This window comes from Mobula birostris, chromosome 4 (assembly GCF_030028105.1).
Source record: "Mobula birostris isolate sMobBir1 chromosome 4, sMobBir1.hap1, whole genome shotgun sequence".
Lineage (NCBI taxonomy): Eukaryota > Metazoa > Chordata > Chondrichthyes > Myliobatiformes > Myliobatidae > Mobula > Mobula birostris.
The window spans coordinates 154,542,124-154,560,226 of NC_092373.1; the positions used below are offsets into that span (position 1 = coordinate 154,542,124).

An 18,103-nucleotide genomic window follows, 5' to 3' on the forward strand; every position below is an offset into this window, starting at 1 on the left:
AAGCAGTGTGGCTGTGGTTTCAATATGTTTCCACTTCTTCTCGATGGACTGCACTGAGCTCCAAGGTACGTTCAGTGCCTGTGAGATGGTCTTGTACACATCGCCAGACTTGTGCTTGTCCATTCATTTCCCTGACATATCTTCAATGTTCTTTTGTCTTCATTTTGGTTTGGTCTGTTGAAAATCCACCATACTGTTGGAACTTACAGAGAGAGGAGATATTTACAGTAGTCTTATAAATTCTTTTAAACAGATGGTTCTCCAATTTTCTACATCAACAAATTGGGTGATCCAGGTAAGATAAATGAGAAAAGTTAGCCTAAGGAATGAATACTTTTTCACAGTCTTACAATCTAGATCTTTCATTTTTAGTAAATTGTTGACAGGTTTTGGAATTTTTCTTTCGATTTCACAATGAAAATGAGACGGTAAAGTGTGAAAAAAAGTTGTGGAGGCTGAATACTTTTTCAAGGCACTCTGATATCCATCAGAGCAACTCCAATGCACAAGTTCTGACATTCGCCTTGTGATGTAATCACCCACCTGTAAACACTGATGAAACCTCCCCTCACCAAAGGTCAATGTAATCAATCCACTGAAGACCCTCTATAATTATGTGAATGCTAATGGAAATTAAGCAATTTAATCTAATACAATAGTATCAACACGTCTTTTGAAAACCTCCTGTAATTATAAAGTGCTGATGGAGAACATATATAATTGCTGAAGCACCACCTAGAGAGTTCCTGTAAACATTGATACATTGATAAAGTACTATCAAAAGATCAGCTTTACTTACCAGATACATTTACACATATTAGGAATTTGCTATGGTGTGTTGGAGCAATATGCAACAAAATAACAACAAAGAATAAAGAATTTAATAACAAATAAAATTTAGAGGTTAAAGTAGATAGGCAATAAAATGTGCTTAAACACAAATACCAGAATGTATTTACAACGCATACAGCATTATAAAGAGTAGTTGAACGTGTTACAATGCAGTGCAGTCACTGTGATAATAGATAAAAGGGGTGGGAATTGGTTAACTAGAATGGTTTCTCAGATTAACTGCCTGGGAGGAAGCAGCTTTTAAGATAGTGTTAAATTTTTGTTTTAATAGCCCTATAACGCTTTCCAAAAGGGAGCTGCAATGATTTTTTTCTGCCCACTTCTTTGTCCTGAACACCTGAAAGTCCTCCAATGACATTTTCTGCTGATCAGACAGTTTGCTGTTGCTTTTTGTATACTGTGAGAGGACGCTACACCAAACCAGACAGTTATGGCCAATGCGAGAACACTCTCAATGATGGCTGTGTAGAATTGCACCACTATGCTCTGAGCAAGATGGAATTCTGCCAACTGTCGCAAGAAGTACATCCCCTGCAGAGTATTTTGTTAATGAAGGAGACATGGTTCTCTCACAAATATAGAAATGCAGCAGCTATTTGCCAAAAACATGAAATACAGAGCTTTCCTGACACTGCTCAAGGATTCCTGATAAATATTTGGGCTCCTACGTTGAAATCCTGTGGTCAGTGTGATAGTGTCTGAGCCCTAAATCAAATAATGGCTCATGTTCCAGAGTTCCAAGTATTATTAAAAGGAACTTCGAAGGTTCTTAAATTAACTGTTTGTTTAAGTATGTAAAAGAGCATAATCCTTGTTAATTCATTGGTGTTGTCAAACTCCTGAGGGGGTGCTGCATGATTATTTCCGCCAGGATACAGGATACACCACTTTCTCTCGAACTAACTCAAATGGACATGGTGTCGATAGGAGGGATTCGAGTTTTTGATTGGCTTTGTAGCTGGTTCAGCACAACATCATCTGTTCCTGTGCTGTAGTCTTCTATATTCAATGTTCTAAATTGGAGCATGGAGAGGGAGAGCCCTCAGAAATGGCCTGCACTTGCAGGGGGCAGAATTCTTTGGGTTCATGGAAAATCTGCAAAATTGACAAACTTTGACAATAAGGTACAGGGAATGAGTAGACACGTTGGGTCCAAGTTGGTTAGAACTCAAGACAATCACCATTAATATTTTACCCAACTTCAGCCATAAAAGCTAAGCTGCCTTGAGTACCCTATGGAAGGCATACCATTGTTCAGGAATCCCAAACACAAGACATAGCCACACAAATGAACTGTAACCTCTGTTTTCTAGCCTCTTGACGATAAAACTCTGATATTTATCAGCTGTGCTTTTTGTATATGTCTACAAGTTTTGAATAATTTATTTTCATGAACTCCCAGATACAGGTAGCTTTGCACCTTAACAATTTGTGGTTTCTCAGTTATTCAGCAAATACTCCCATTACCTACAATAGCTAAAAAGTTGATGATCTTACACTTACAACATTAAATGCCAAATACTGTTGCCTTACCCTCTTACTTAATCTGCACATCCTTTTGCAACTTCCTGCTCTGTCTGCAATTGATCCACTGTATCTTTTTTTTGATGGCATTTTCAAATTTGTATGAGCATGACAAAAACATTTTAACGTCTGCTAAATTCAAACTCTCAAACACTTCATCGACTCACTGAATATGCAACACATCAATAGACTGTAAATCAGTCATGTGGTTTACCTCGAATTAAATTTTGTAGGTGTTCATTGTGGTTTGAATTGTATCGCCACCCAGGCACGGAAAGTGTTAGGAGATGAAGGTTGGATGGCAGAGAGAAAGAATTTGCTTCATTGTCACCACGTGATTTGTTTGTTTGGGTAAGTACTGCTTTACCTGTGGAATGCATCACAATATTAACAAAATGATAAAAACAATAATAACTGACTTTTTTTTGCTATGTACTTCTAAACTTCACACACTAATTTTAAAAGATCAAGAAAAATAAAATGATAGGCTGGCTTGCACGCAAGCAACTTATTACTGACTGTACGTACAACACAGTGCTGAAGAACATAAAAGGAGCTGTACACCATTCTGTAGTCAAAAGTAGGATCACGCTTATTACTACTGTCTTATTACCGTTCCACGCTTAGAATGCATTTCAGGAAATCTGATCACTTGACTATCCTTCTGCTACAGGTGGAGGCTAAAGAGCGAGGCTCCAGAGAGAAGGACAATACTTGCTGGAGGAAGAGGAGTGGCTATGGGATTGCTTCAAGCCAGTGGACTGGGCTGTGTTCAAGGACTCAACAGAGAATCGGAATGAGTACACCATGGTTACCATGCACTTTATAAAAACAGTCATAGAGGAGTGTGTCCTCACAAATATCATTCAGTCTTCCCCAACTAGAAGTCCTGGATCAACCAGGAGAATTGCAATCAGCTGAGGGTTAGATCAGTGGGATTCACCACCAGCGACTAGGAACGATACAAGAGGTCCAGATTCAATCTCCGGAAGGTCACTTCACGTGTGAAGCGGCAATATCAGACCAAACATGAATCACAGAAGGATGCTTAACAGCTACGGCAGGGCTTGAATGCCATTACCACTTACAAAGTGAAACCAGGCGACATAGGTGGCAACAGAGCTTTGCTTCCAGCAGATCTTAATCCTTTCTATGCTCACTTTGACCATCAAAACATGGGAGAACCTTCACGAACTCCCAATGCTCACAGTGACACTGTGATTTCAGTCTCTGAGGCTGACCTGAGAGCATCCTTCAGGAGGTGAATCCACGGAAAGCATCTGGACCAGATGGGGTACCTGGCCAAGTACTAAAGATCTGTGCTGATCAACTGGCTGGAGTGTTCACCAATATCTATCACTGCTCACTTCGGCAGTCTGATGTGCCCACCTGCTTCAAGCAGGTTTCAATTATACTGGTGCCTAAGAAGAATGTGGCAAACAGCCTCAATGACTATCATCCAGTGGCACTTACATCCACTGTGAGGAAGCGCTTTGAGAGGTTGGTGATGAAGCATATCAGCTCCTGCCTGCTCCGATTTGCCTACTGGAACAGATCCACAGCAGATGCCATTTCATTGCCTTGTCACTCAACCCTGGAACATCTGGACAGCAAAGATGCATAAACAAGAGAAAATCTGCATATGCTGGAAATCCGAGCAACACGGAACTCAAACAGGTCAGGCAGCATCTATGGAAAAGAGTACAGTTGATGTTTCGGGCCGAGACGTCGACTGTAGTTTTTTCCATAGATGCTGCCTGGCCTGCTTGAGTATCTCCAGCACTTTGTGAGCGAAGCTACATATAACTGCAGCTTGGCATCCAATACCAACATCCCCTCAAAACTAACCAATAAGCTTCAAGATCTAGACCTCAGTTCCTCCTTCTGCAACTGGATCCTCGACTTCCTCACCTGCAGACCGTAATCTGTTTGGATTGGCAACAAAATATCCTCCACAATCTCCATCAGCACAGATGCACCACAACCCACTGCTCCACTCACTTTAGGCTTATTGCTGTGAAGTTAAGCATAGCTATAATGCCATACTTAAGTTTGCCGACAAGACCACTGTCATGGCCGATTCAAAGGTGGTGATGGATCAGCATATAGGAAAGAGATTGAAAACCTGGCTGAGTGGTGCCACAACAATAACCTTTCACTCAGTGTCAGCAAGACCAAGGAGATGATTATTGACTTCAGTAGGCGGAAACCAGAGGTGCATGTGCCCGTCTTCACCAAGGCATCAGAGGTGGAGAGTGTAAATCCCTTGAAGTTATAATTTCAGAGGACCTGTCCTGAGCCCAGCATGTAAGTGCAATTATGAAGAAAGCACAGTAGTACATCCACTTCCTTAGAAGTTTGCGAAGATTCAGCATGACATCTAAAACTCTAATAAACTTAGCTAGATGTGTGGCGGGGAGTATACTGGCTGGTTGAATCAAGGCCTGATATGGAAGCGCCAATGCCTTTGAGCAGAAAATCCTACAAAAAGTAGTGAATATGGCCTAGTCCATCACAGGTAAAGCCCTCCTCATTCAGCATGTCTACACAGAGCACTGTTGCAGGAAAGCAGCATCATCATCAAGGACCCGACCATCCAGGACATGCTGAACCGCTTCCTTAACCTAAGGGCTCTCTTTCAAGGGCTCTTCATCTCATGTTCTTGATATTTATTGCTCATTTATTTAATTTTTCATTCCTTTTTTGCATTTGCAGCTTGTTGTCTTTTGCAAATTGTTTGTTTGACCATCCTATTGGATGTGGTTTTCATTGATTCTGTTGTGTTTTTTGGATTTACTGTGAATGCCCACCAAGAAAACAAATCTCAGGGTTGTATATGGTGACATAATATGTATTTTGATTATAAATTTACTTTGAACTTATGTAACATAAAATTTATTGTATTGTGGCAGCAAATCAGTAAAATTACTTTAGATTACAAGATAGACCTACAGTGCATAAACAAAAGGAATAATTAGGTAATGTCCTCCCCAGTTTACAATTACCCAATTTATGCACAACCCATATGTGTAAACAACCATTTCTTGGCTATATTTCCAACTTGCAAACAATATGGGTTCTGAAAAGTTCAAAGGAATGAAACCCTACCGTAACCTGGTGAGAACCTACACTTGGGTTTCATAAGACTAACATCATAAATACTATCATTTGGTTTATTTATAACAGCGGTTGACAGGTTCATGATTATCAAGGGCGTTAAAGGTTACAGGAAGAAGGTGGGAGAATGGCACTGATAGAGGTGATAAATGTAATACTGAGGCATTATAAGACATTGGCCAGACTGCACTTGGAGTGTTGTAAACTGTTTTAGGCCCCTTATCAAAGAAAGGGTGTGCTGGCATTGGACAAGGTCCAGAGGAGGTTCACAAGGATGATTCCAGGAATGACTGGATTAACATATGACGAGCATTTGATGGCTCAGCGCCTATACTCACTAAAATTTAGAAAAATGAGAGGAGAGCTCAATTGAAATCTATTGATTTTAGAGCATATGTGGAGAGGATGTTTCCTATAGTCTAGGACCAGGAGGCACAGCCTCAGAATATAAGGACATCTTTTTAGAACAGAAATGAGGAGGAATTTCTTTAGCCAAAGGGTAGTGAATCTGTGTAATTCATTGCCACGGATGACTGGGAAAGCCACGTAATTAGGTATATTTAAAATGAAAGTTGAAAGGTTCTTAATTAGTAAGAGTATCAAAGGTTATGGGGAGAAGGCAGGAGAATGGTATTGACAGGGATAATAAATCAGCCATGATGGAATGGCAGAGCAGGCTCGATGGGCTGAGTGGCCTAATTCTGCTCCTATGTCATATGGTCTATTTTTAAAAATGGTCAACAGCAGCATCCGTAGCCTTTGAAAGTGGTGTACAGTACTTCAGTTTAGTGCCACAGAAAGCATTGACATTCCTGAACTGAAGGGCAGTAACAACAGTCTCTGCAACACCAGAATCAGAATCAGGTTTAATATCACTGGCATATGTCATAAACTTGGTTGTTTTGTGACAGCAGTACATGGCAACATATAAAAATTTTAAAAACTACAAATTACATTAAGAAATACATTTTTAAAAATGAAATTAAATAAGTAGCACAAAAAGAGAGCAAAAAAAAATTAAGGTAGTTCACATGGGTTCTTTGCGCTTTCATAAATCTAATGGCAGAGAGGAAACTGTTCAGTAAGTGTGTGTCTTTGGGCTCCTGTACCTCAAACTGGACTGGTCAAAGAACATGAGGCCATCTACAAGAAGGGTCAGAGCCGTCTCTATTTCCTGAGGAGACTGAGGTCCTTTAACATCTGCCGGACGATGCTGAGGATGTTCTCCGAGTCTGTGGTTGGCAGTGCTATCATGTTTGCTGTTGTGTGCTGGGGCAGCAGGTTAAGGGTAGCAGACACCAACAGAATCAACAAACTCATCCGTAAGGCCAGTGATGTTGTGAGGATGGAACTGGACTCTCTCACGGTGGTGTCTGAAAAGAGGATGCTGTCCAAGTTGCATGCCATCTTGGTCAATGTCTCCCATCCACTACATAATGTACTGGTTGGGCACAGGAGTACATTCAGCCAGAGACTCATTCCACCGAGATGCAAGACAGAGCGTCATAGGAAGTCATTCCTGCCTGTGGCCATCAAACTTTACAACTCCTCCCTTGGAGGGTCAGACACCCTGAGCCAATAGGCTGGTCCTGGATTTATTTCATAATTTACTGGGATAATTTACATATTACTATTCAACTATTATGGTTCTATTACTATTTATTATTTATGGTGCAGCTGTAACGAAAACCAATTTCCCCCGGGATCAATAAAGTATGACTATGACTATGGTAGCAAGGAGAAAAGGGCATGTCCTGGGTGATGAGGGTCCTTGATGGGTTGTGTGTTGAAGACGTTCCTCGATCCTGGGGAGTCAGGTTCCAATGATGGAGCTGACTGATTTCGTGACTTTCTGCAGTTTTTCTCGATCCTTGTGCAGTCCCCCTTCCATAATAGACGGTGATGCAGCCAGTGGAAATGCTCTCCACAGTACATCTGTAGAAATTAGTGAGAGTCTTTGGTGTCATACCACGTCTCCTCGAAACTCCTCTTGAAATATAGTCACTATCATGCCTCCTTTGTAACTGCATCAATATGATGGGCCCAGCATAGACCTTCAAAAAACCTTCAAGTTCACACACAAGAACTTGAAACTGCTCAGCCTTTCCACTGGTGATCCCTCAGTGAGGACCGGTGTGTCGTCTCTCGACTTCCCCTTCTTGAAGTCCACAATCAATTCCTTGGTCTTACTGAGGCTGAGTGCAAAGTTGTTATTGTGATAACACCTATCCAGCTGATCTATCGTACTTCTGTACGCCTCCTCACTGTCATCTGAAATTCTGCCAAAGATAGTTGTGTCATTGGCAAATTTATAGACGTCGTTTGAGCTGTGCCCCGGCACACAATCATGGGTGTAGAGAGAATAGAGCAGTGGGCTAAGCACACATCCCTGAGGTGTGCCAGTGTTGACTGTCTGCACTTTGACAGTCAATTTGGTGTCATTCTGGAAACCTGACTACTTCCAATTGAGAGTCATCCTGATGTAGTTTCCAGTTCTGGAGTGCATTTATTGTGTTACCACGCCAAGAACCTCCCATCCCTCCATCCACTACCTGATAATCTCAAATTCAAAGACTGACCTCCTGTCCTGCTTACCCATCCCAAGTATTCAAATGTTTGCCCACATCCTGAATCTACCATCTCCTTCAAAATATGAGGAAGGATATTTCAAATCGCAACCCGATCTATACAGAAGTGCCAGTTTTCAGTCTTCTCTCAGTCAAATACCCTTGAGATCCAGATACCCTCCACCTATGCCTGACAGTTCATACAATTGTGCTCAGTTCCAGTATCAGGCGTACTTGGAGCCACTGCATGGGTTTGTTCAGATCAGCCTCTGTGCCCATCAGGATGGCTGCTCTTACCAATATCGGTTGCTACATCATGCTTGCCACAGGCCGTAGGAGATCAGAAGCATTCTACCATGAGTGGTGCAGAAACTATGTAATGAGAGGTCCAAGGTTAAAACTGAGATCCAGTCTCTCCAATGTCCAGGTCCTACTGGATACCGTCATGGCAGATTCACAGGATGGCAGTCAGTACTGAAACATCCGTCAGATAAGATTGCTGCAACACAGTAATTTTTATGTCTTTACCATTTTCAGCAGTGTCTGCATGCTGAATGTAGTTCAAGTAGCATGCACTGAAGTGGCATCCAAGATATAGGATGTGGTCCACATTTCTAGAGTCTTGTAGGAGACCATTATTGTCAGAGGGTGGTGTTGTACAGCTGGGGAACATTTCTCTTTAGGACATTGAGTGCAACGTCCAGCCCTTCACGTGGTTCAATATTAGCAATTAAAGAATATCAAGGCCTCAGGAGCAGACGGTATCTCTGCTGAAGTTCTAAAACACAGCGGTGAGGAATTTCAACTATAAATCCACAACCTCACTGCCCACGTTTGGGAAGAGTATATACCAAGAGACTTCAGAACCGCCGTAATTCTGAGCATCATCAAGAAAGGAGATAAATGCAGTAACTATAAGGTGATCTCCTAGCTGTCTGCAGCAGAGAAGGTCATGCCAGAATTCTCCCCAACTGTCTCAAACCAATGGCTGAAGAGAAACTTCTCGAACTCTAGAGTGGATGCTGTCCTACAGCCTCATTGGGATAAGATTCATTGCATCCATATTTATCCTTCTTTATTTCAGGAGAAAAGTAGGGAGCAGAAGCAACCATCATAAATGGCTTTTTACAACCTCACTAAAACCCTTGCCTTCACCAGCTGGGACACCGTTTCAAATATGGCTGCGCACAGAAGCTCATCGCCATCACACGTCTGCCTCACGATGGTACACAAGCCATGATACTAATCGACAGATCTTGATCAGACCAGTTTCAGATTGGAATCAGATAAGGCAGTGCTGTTGATCTGACGCTTTCCTTAATCTTTCTTGTCACAGTGCTCCAGATCACCTCCAACAGATTTCCCACTTGAGTGAACCGACTAACCCTACAGCACTCCTGAACCAGGGTTTCTCAAAACTCATACTCAAACTGGTTATACTCGTCATATGTCCTTGAAAAATCCAGAATATACAACGACTTACATTTCATCCCATGTACAGATTCAGTCACACATACCCGAGACAGGCCCAAGTGCAACGACAGGTCTAAACTCGAGAGCCAACCCGCTCTGATACAAGGAAGAGGTTGTGGACTTTGAACCGAACATTAGCCAGAAAAGTGGGCGTACAACAGAGGTGTCATTCAGTGTAAGGTTGTAGGCCAGGTCCCATTCCTTGTTGTTCCACAATCTTCGATGAAGCATCATCTGTAAGTGTTGTTAGGGGGAACAGCAAACTGTCAAGATTACAGAATTAAGGGAGCAGAAACAGTCTCTCATAAGAAATCACAATCCTAACTGAAGGTATATTTATATTATCAATGAGTTCTGTGGAGGACAGTTATGTAAAATGCTGTAGAAGGAACAATGAGGTAGAGAGTTGCCTTGCATGTTTTTAAGTTTGGTATCTCTCCTGCAAAGCTAAGGTACTATATACACAAGTGAAAAAACCCAAACGTGGCATCATTGTAAACAGGAAGAGATTTTGAAATAGCCCCTCTGATATACAAAATGATCAATTTTAGTTACAAATTTTAACCATTTAAGTGCCATTTAAGTTATTTAGCACTCAGATGACAAAAGCTGTATTTATCAAAAGATGGATACTTGTGGAAAGTTTCAAAAACCTATCACATTTTTCAAATAAATTTATAAATCTCTGTTACTTATAGTCCTTTCATCTGTATAACTGCAAAGATTCAATAATTTAATTATGGTCTTAGATACTGGAATAACTTATCCAATTACTTGTCCAGTCCTTTCTTGGAATATGTAGGTATTCTTCAGTTTCAGGACACATTTTAACACTGAGAAAGCAAAGCTAAGATTGCTTTTCAGACCCCCTGATGTATCTACTTTCAATAGACATGAGCGCTCGGGGAGCTTGTGATTGAACCATCCATTTTGTTCATTGCCATTCTGCAATAAACTTTGGGAATTGATCCACTTCCTCCTCCTGGCCACATTTATACCCATCATTTGTAAAGATTATTATAATTGCAATAACTCTACCCTATTCATGAAAAATCTGTCCTGCCTGTAACTGTATTTTGTATTTGCTGATAAGAACTCCCATGTATTACTGTTCATATTGTCTGGCAGCCTGTTTGTCAATTGTTCACATTTTCCACATCCACAGTACATTGCAAAGTACTGTGCTGCTGGTGCTGCGAAGAAAAGCTCATTTTCATCTCATTTATACCCTGGATATATCTGCCTATGACAATAAACCTCAACTTGAAATTTGAACTTTTCTTTAGTATTCTGTTACATTAGTTTAAATCTCCCTACTGCACTATTCAGCTTGTCTTGAAGAATTATAATAGTAGTTCCCTAGTACACTTGCTCCTACAAAAAAAAAGTTAATCCATTCTATTTTAACAGCCTTGCAGTGGTATTTTGGCCTTCCTATTTTTCCTTTTCCTTAAACATCAAAAGAGACTACCTGATGAACATCACCCTTGAGGTCCTGTGTATACTTGTCACTGTAGGCTCTGAAGCACAATTCAAGTGAGATTATTCCCACTTCAATTGCAAAGTTTCACAAAACACTGCTGGTTATTGTAAATTCATCTATAAACTGTAAGTGTAAAGACCAGCTGATGTTTTAAATCATCCTGGAAAAATATCTGCTCTGCAGGACTTTTTGATTATACAGGTTTAAAAAATAATAATCAATGAATAATGAATTGTCATATTATTTTAAAAAAAAAGCAGGAAAAAAAACTTACTCACCTCCACTTGCCCATCAGCCTGGCTGGAAACACCATGTGCTCTCTCAGATATCATAACAAGCCTTGTGCCATTTTCCTCAATATAAGCTGTCCTTACAAGAGGGTAGTAGTTCTGAAAAGACCAAGGGGAACATCTATTACAATACCTCAATTGCAATATTCTGAAGGAAAACTGTTATCCTTAATGTTCAAACTTTGATAAGTTATTAATCTCTGTACAATTTTTCAAGAGTTCACTATTTCCATTTGCATGATTAGCTTTTTCAAAGGGAATAACATGAAACCGACGGAAATTTGACTTGCACATTCATGTACATTTTAATAATTTCCTATCAAAACAATGAACAAAATCCAAAAATTCTACTATAATCTTCCAATAGTTGTATGAAATCAGAATCTTTTTCCATTTACAACAAATACAAATGGAATATAATTAAATGCACTTACCCTGGCCAGAGTATTGTTGGTGTGAACCTTATACTGTCTCTTCATCATCTGGTAACCATTACTGTCAGTGAAAATGGTCCTATCTGTTTTCAGATCTGTAGTCATCCTTAAAATTGCTTCCTTGTTTAATTCTAGTGGCCCAACAATATACTCCTGCTCAATTCTACGGCACAATAGTGATCCATCATACCCTTTAGGTACGTTATAGATCCTCGTGAATATTGCATACTGGTATTCATTTGCCAGGGCAGACACATTGCTGTTTAAAACAAAATGTCATTAGCATTTAATGTCCCCTTTTGGGCAGATTTTTTTTCATTTGGCTGTTTCAAAATGAGCATTTATAACGAGTGGACATTTCATGAGCATCTGTGCCAATGAAAAAAAAATACACAACACACAAGAAGACAGGTTTTCTCACACCTATATATCAAAAGTTTGTTTTAATCATGAATTGGAACCAGGAACAAAATTATGGCTGAGATGTAAAACATGGGTGAAAAATAGACTACTCTATTCAGGAGTTCTGGATTAAGCTTCATTGACTAACAAAAACACACGATTCCACCCTTCATTTTGTAAGCTCTATTCGCTTACCCTTTTATGTAACCCTACTCTGCACCCCATTTCCTAACTACAATAGCAGCCCCACGATTTGGTTCTGGGGTCAAGATAAAAACTAAAGATTAACATAAGTGTGTAAGTGTACAGACATTCCCCTAATTTTTCTCCGTTCTTTAGGGTGATCTATTAGGGAGGTTCTCCTCCATCCTGATCAAAAAGGCGCAACAGCTCCTTTATTTCCTGCGAAGCATTAAGAAAGCTCACCTCTGTCCCAGGATACTGACGGACTTTTACCACTGTACCATTGAGAGCATACTCACCAACTGCATCTCAGTGTAGCATGGCAATTGTCCCGTATCGGACCGCAAAGCACTCCAGCGTGTGGTGAAAACTGCCCAGTGGATTATCAGCACCAAATTGCCCACCATTGAGAACATCTACCATAAACGCTGCCTGGGCAGGGCGGAAGCATTATCAGGGATGCATCTCACCCTAACCATGGACTTTTTACTCTCCTCCCATCCGGTAGGTGCTACAGGAGCCTCCGCTCCCGCACCAGCAGGCACAGGAAGAGCTTCTTCCCTGAGGCTGTGACCCTGCTGAACCTCACATCACAGCGCTAAGCAGTATTGCACCCATATTGTGCTGTCTCAGTACTTTTATATTTGTGTGCTGTAGCACTTACATTTCATTCGCAGTTATTTTGTAGATAACACTATTCTTTGCATTTCTGGTTAGCATTTCATTGGCTTTGTATCTGTACTTGGTACAATGACAATAAAGTTGGATGTAATCTAATCTATTAGTCTATCTAAGTGGTTTACCACTTGTAGGCATTAAGACATTGTGCTGTATCAATAACCCACTCATATAAAGATTATTGCTTCCACAGTGACTTTGGCTTGCGTCAGCCACACAGGATTTGTGTGCCATAGTCGGATTGTTCTGATCACATCCATATGAGGTTTGGAGAAAAGAATACAGGTGACTACCTCATGGAAGTACGATGGCACTGTGCTACAACACTTGCGACCTCTCAGCTCCGGGAACCCAGGTGCAGACTTCACCTCTGATGCTATTGACGTGAAGTCTGCACATTCACCTTGTGATTGCATGTGCCTTTACTCCTGTTGGGTATTTCAGTGTCCTCCAACAAACCAAATATGTGCTGATATATAACTGGCTGCTGTTAATCATCCTTAACATGGGTAAAAGAATGAAAGGGTAGCTGCTGCAAGTGGCTGAAAGACCTGCAAGGGTGCAGGGAAATGAGACTGATGGGATTAATCTAATCACAAACAAGAGAGAATAAAATGCTGGAGGAACTCAGCAGACTAGGCAGCATCTATGGAAAAGAGAGCAGTCCATGTTTCAGGCTGAGACCCTTCAGCAGGACTAGAGGGTCTCGGCCCGAAACATTGACTGTGTTCTTTTCCATAGATGCTGCCTGGCCTGCTGGGTTTCTCCAGTACTTTGTGTCTGATGGGAATAATTTGCTAAGAGCGAGCGTGGAACCAATGGGCTAAATCCTTCTCTGTCCCAATGAGTGACAAAGAACGTTTTACTGACGGAGATGTTCATGTTTGGATCAGAATGAAACTGAGACAGCATTGACCTCCGCAATGGGGATATAAGATCCCACAGTAGTATTTAAAAAGAAGCCTTTCAACAAGCAAGATTGTATTGACTTTATATACAGACAAGTTAGTCTAAATTGGCATTTTTAATTTTTCATCCTCGATTAGAAAATCATTAAGTAAGGTCCTTACAGTTCAACATACATACCTATAAAAGTACTGCCTAATTTCGGTTACTAGTGTTCCAGTAATGATTTCTATTCCAACAGACTTTGACACTGTCACCGCTGGTCCATTTGGTGTGAATATGTAATTATCAGAAATTGGGCCCCGTTTTACATCTCCATTAGCGTGGTACTCCAAGAATTCCTGCTTTACTTTGACAGTTTCCTGTGAGGACCTGCCATTTGTACAAAAAGCGAATAAGTATTATAAAAACTGGTTGACGGAATACACCCACCTGGCATTTTCTCATGGCAAGTAGCAACCACGCACTTCAGAACAGCACAGCACAAAGCAGCAAAATTTAAATTAACCCTCAGTGTTCAATACGAATGCAAGATTTATTAAATATGTGTTTCTTCAATGAGGAAGGAGCTACGTGCAATTCAGTTTCAATGTGTTGTAAAATTTGAATCCTCTTCAGAAAATAATGTTTTCTAGATAATTCCCTTCAGGAACATGGATAAGAAAAGCATGCAGAAAAGTATTTTTTATGACCACGTGTCCACGTTTTTGATTGGACTAAAATAAAATGGGGAGTGTTTGAACAATGGAGACGAAGGAATCGAATGGTGCTGAGGGAGGTGCATTAATAAGTCATCACACAATGGGCCTTCCAGCTCATGGGACTGCCAGCACTGCTGAATGTTCCTTGCATGTCAGAGGTCAGGTCGAGAAGTCAGGAAGCAAATATGGGGCATGACTGGTCGGAGTGAGTTCACTAGGCTGTGGCAGGAGGGGAGTAACCATGTACATCTGACACAGATCATGCCTCATCAATATGCGCTGCCCATGGTCCAAAGTTCCTGGTCAAATTTCAATAATGGCACAATTTGATCTGTAAATCATTGCAGTCTCATGCCACTCCATTCTTGGGCTACTGAAAGCAAAATAACCTGGGTACGGATTTCTTGGCCATTGCGTTTACTATTTGATCTGTGCTAAACTGGCTATTATCAACAACCCCAGCAGGAAACGGCACTCAAGTTATACAGAATGGTCACAGATAAGATTCTGAAGCAGAGAAAGGAGAGAATGATTAATGCTAACAAAAACAATTCAATTTCCTTAGCTGGATTGCGAGTTGCAATTTTTGAGTTAAAAGTTCAATATTTTATAAATGTATTATAGGACAGATTTGTACTGTGCTACAGGCTGTTTTCTACACAGGAGAACAATCATCATTTATATTCATAATTACACAATGTAGAGGTTTCCAAGAGAAACAAGCTGTTATTTCCATTTTATGCAAATCCAGAAAGAAAAGTTTGTTATTGCACACTACATCAAATTTTGAACCACATTTCCACTGTTCCAACACACTGGAGTTTAAATGAAGAAAGGCTATTTCTGTAAAGCTTGATTTACATACCTGTCGGTGATGCTGTGCAACAAGTTAGTATCTTCGTTGAGCAACAATAAATAGCACTCATTCATCACTGGGAACAGTCTAAGGCCTTGATTTTTCAATTTGCCAACTAATTTTCTGTCAAATGCAATCTCTTTCCCTACGTACGAGGTTGGTTCTTGAGTACATTGGCCTTCTAGGCCCTTGGTGCAAATTGGTTTTGTTGCTTTTACTAAGTACCTGCAATAACTGAGAGCATCCAGCCTTACGAGAACATACAGATCAAAAGAACTGTTGGAGCCTGCAGATTTTTGAATCTGCAACAGAAATGGAAAAGTGCATCATTTAATTATTTCATCAACTATCAATTATTTCAGTGTTTACTTACTCAAGGAAATACATTTTTTAAAAAACAAGAGACAAAATTATTACAAATTCACTGAAAGTTTACTAATTTCAACCCCTTCTCAGCTGGATTCACCTTTTGCTGACCAGCTCTTGTCCCACCCTTTCCCCCTCACCTCTTTATGCTGACTATGTCTTCGCTACTATTTCAGCCCAGATGAAGGATTTCAACCCAGAATATCGACTGTCCACTTCCTGCCACTGATGCTGCCTCCAGCAGTTCGACATTTGATTATTTACTTGCTAGTTTCACTCCAGGTCATTTAACCCTCAAGTTTAGGTGAGCCCTGATGCTCCAAAGCTCTGGTGAGAGAGAGCAGGTGTACAATTTGCTCCCAGGCTAGTTCCATTTTATCTTCACCTCTTTCAGGGAAGTGCTATAAGACAGAATTCTCTCTTCTGATCTTAACTTCCCTACACTTAGCTTGACTCAGATCTGAAGAGGACAATGCTGAACAAGGAAGCAAAATCAAGTCCATTTTAGCGTGTGGAGCACATAACTTGATCCTCTGGGGGCGGCCTGCGGTTCTCCGAGTATTTAGCCTGAGGCCCCATTTCAACAATGCTGATAAAGTCTCAAGAGCCTGCTGTCAAAGAGGACATTAGGTATAGACCACTTAACACCACGTAACACTCAGGTGACTATTCTCAGGTATCTGGGTCTGTGCAGCGAGAAAAAGGCATTACTGGTGCCATCAAGAGTGAGATGTTGTCATAAGAGTTCAAGTTACAGATGGAGAGCAGGCGCTGAAATCCCAGGAACTGTGAATGCCAATCTGGTCCTTTCAGTGGGGGGAGAAGCACTCTTCTCCCCCTCCACTTGCAACTTTTCAACTGCAGATGATCTTCCTAATAGAGCCCTTTAGTAATAATACACCAGGACAGACTCATTTTGTAGTGGAGCTTCACAGACACAGAGCTGATGCTCCACTTGTGCCTGGGCGATGGATGTCTCGTTTGCCTGTGTGGTGTGGTGATGCACAGTTCTGCCTCCGATCCTTCATACTGAGCACTCTGCTCCCAAAAATCTGTTATTCAATCACATAAAAAGCAAACGCCTTCATGCTGTGTGGGCCTCATTGACAAGGTCAACGTTGATTGCCCAACCTTATTGCTTTTTTCAAAAAAATAGCTTTTTGAGCTGTTTCAGAGCTCAAAAGTCAGAGCTGTCAAGAGTCAAGACATTGTTATGGTATGGAGTCACATACTAGATCCCTACTAACCTGCTGAGCTTTTTTCAGCAACATCAGTTTTTGTTTAAAGCTCCTAGTGACACCTGTGATACAAATAACTGATTTATCTGCTTCTTGCTGGCATTGTTTGGGAGCCAAATTTTAGCATATATACCAGGAAAATATCATTTCTTCACTTCATTCAGTGCCATGCCATCCTCTACATCAAGCACGTAAAACTGACTCAGTCCTACATCTGTCAGAGCACCTGTTCTTGCAGACTTTGCAGGGAAGCTTGACACACTTTCATCTGCCTCAGACGTGGAAGTGGTTTTACTTGCGTGAATGGAAAACAAAGATCATCTTTTCTGAGACAGTTCTTAAAAAGCAATTTCAAAGGCGGATTTCTCTCAAGCGAGTTTAGACAGCAGAAATATGAACCCCTTTTTGTCATATGCTTTGCATATTTATAAGATTACTTATTGTAATCACATCAATGCTCTCAGCAAAAAGTATCCAATACCTGTGATGGTACAGCATTTCCTGCATCGTCATACACATTGATCATTGAATCAGCAACCGTGATATTAATAATCGTTGTGATGTTCCATCCAAGAGGATTGTATACTGTGATCTGTAAAGAATCATCCTCTTTCAAAATAGGGAGAAAAAGAATAAGTCAGACTTTCAGGAGAAGTGTGAGCATGTTGATTGCTATTCACTATCAATTATGCTGATTAACCATCACCAATTATTTTTAAAAATTACCAAAATGACCCAAGTCATGAAATAATTATAATGTTACGATCATATGTCCAAAAATACATCTTTGTCACTGTACGATTACTAACATGAAAAGTAATAGAATTACGATTACTGAGCTTTTAAATGGGTATTCTTGAAGCTAATTTTTCCTCAATAGCCCTATATTGGCTAGATCAAAATGAAAAGAACAATGCTACTTGCCTCACTATGCCATGAATTTAAATTTTAAAAATACAAGTGTTTTTACTGACAGCTTTCTTGGTGAATCTGTACATATCTTTTGCCCAGTTAACACTGAATACTTGTCGCC

At 40.6% G+C, this 18,103-nt stretch overlaps 1 protein-coding gene across 3 annotated transcripts in view; it reads right to left on the bottom strand.

Annotated features, from left to right (window-relative positions):
* The window catches only part of man2b2 (mannosidase, alpha, class 2B, member 2), a 77,162-nt gene that overhangs the window by 15,071 nt on the left and 43,988 nt on the right, over positions 1-18,103 (bottom strand). The window contains exons 10-16 of one of the 3 annotated variants that reach the window (XM_072256276.1): positions 17,552-17,679; positions 15,692-15,768; positions 14,090-14,281; positions 11,741-11,999; positions 11,295-11,405; positions 9,578-9,767; positions 2,591-2,743 (exon numbers count right to left, since the gene is read on the bottom strand). In XM_072256276.1, coding sequence (XP_072112377.1) covers positions 2,591-2,743; positions 9,578-9,767; positions 11,295-11,405; positions 11,741-11,999; positions 14,090-14,281; positions 15,692-15,768; positions 17,552-17,679 — 1,110 coding nt within the window. Of the gene's footprint in view, positions 1-2,590; positions 2,744-9,543; positions 9,768-11,294; positions 11,406-11,740; positions 12,000-14,089; positions 14,282-15,475; positions 15,769-17,551; positions 17,680-18,103 lie in introns of those variants that run through there. The other 2 variants (XM_072256275.1, XM_072256277.1) reach the window with 2 other exon arrangements.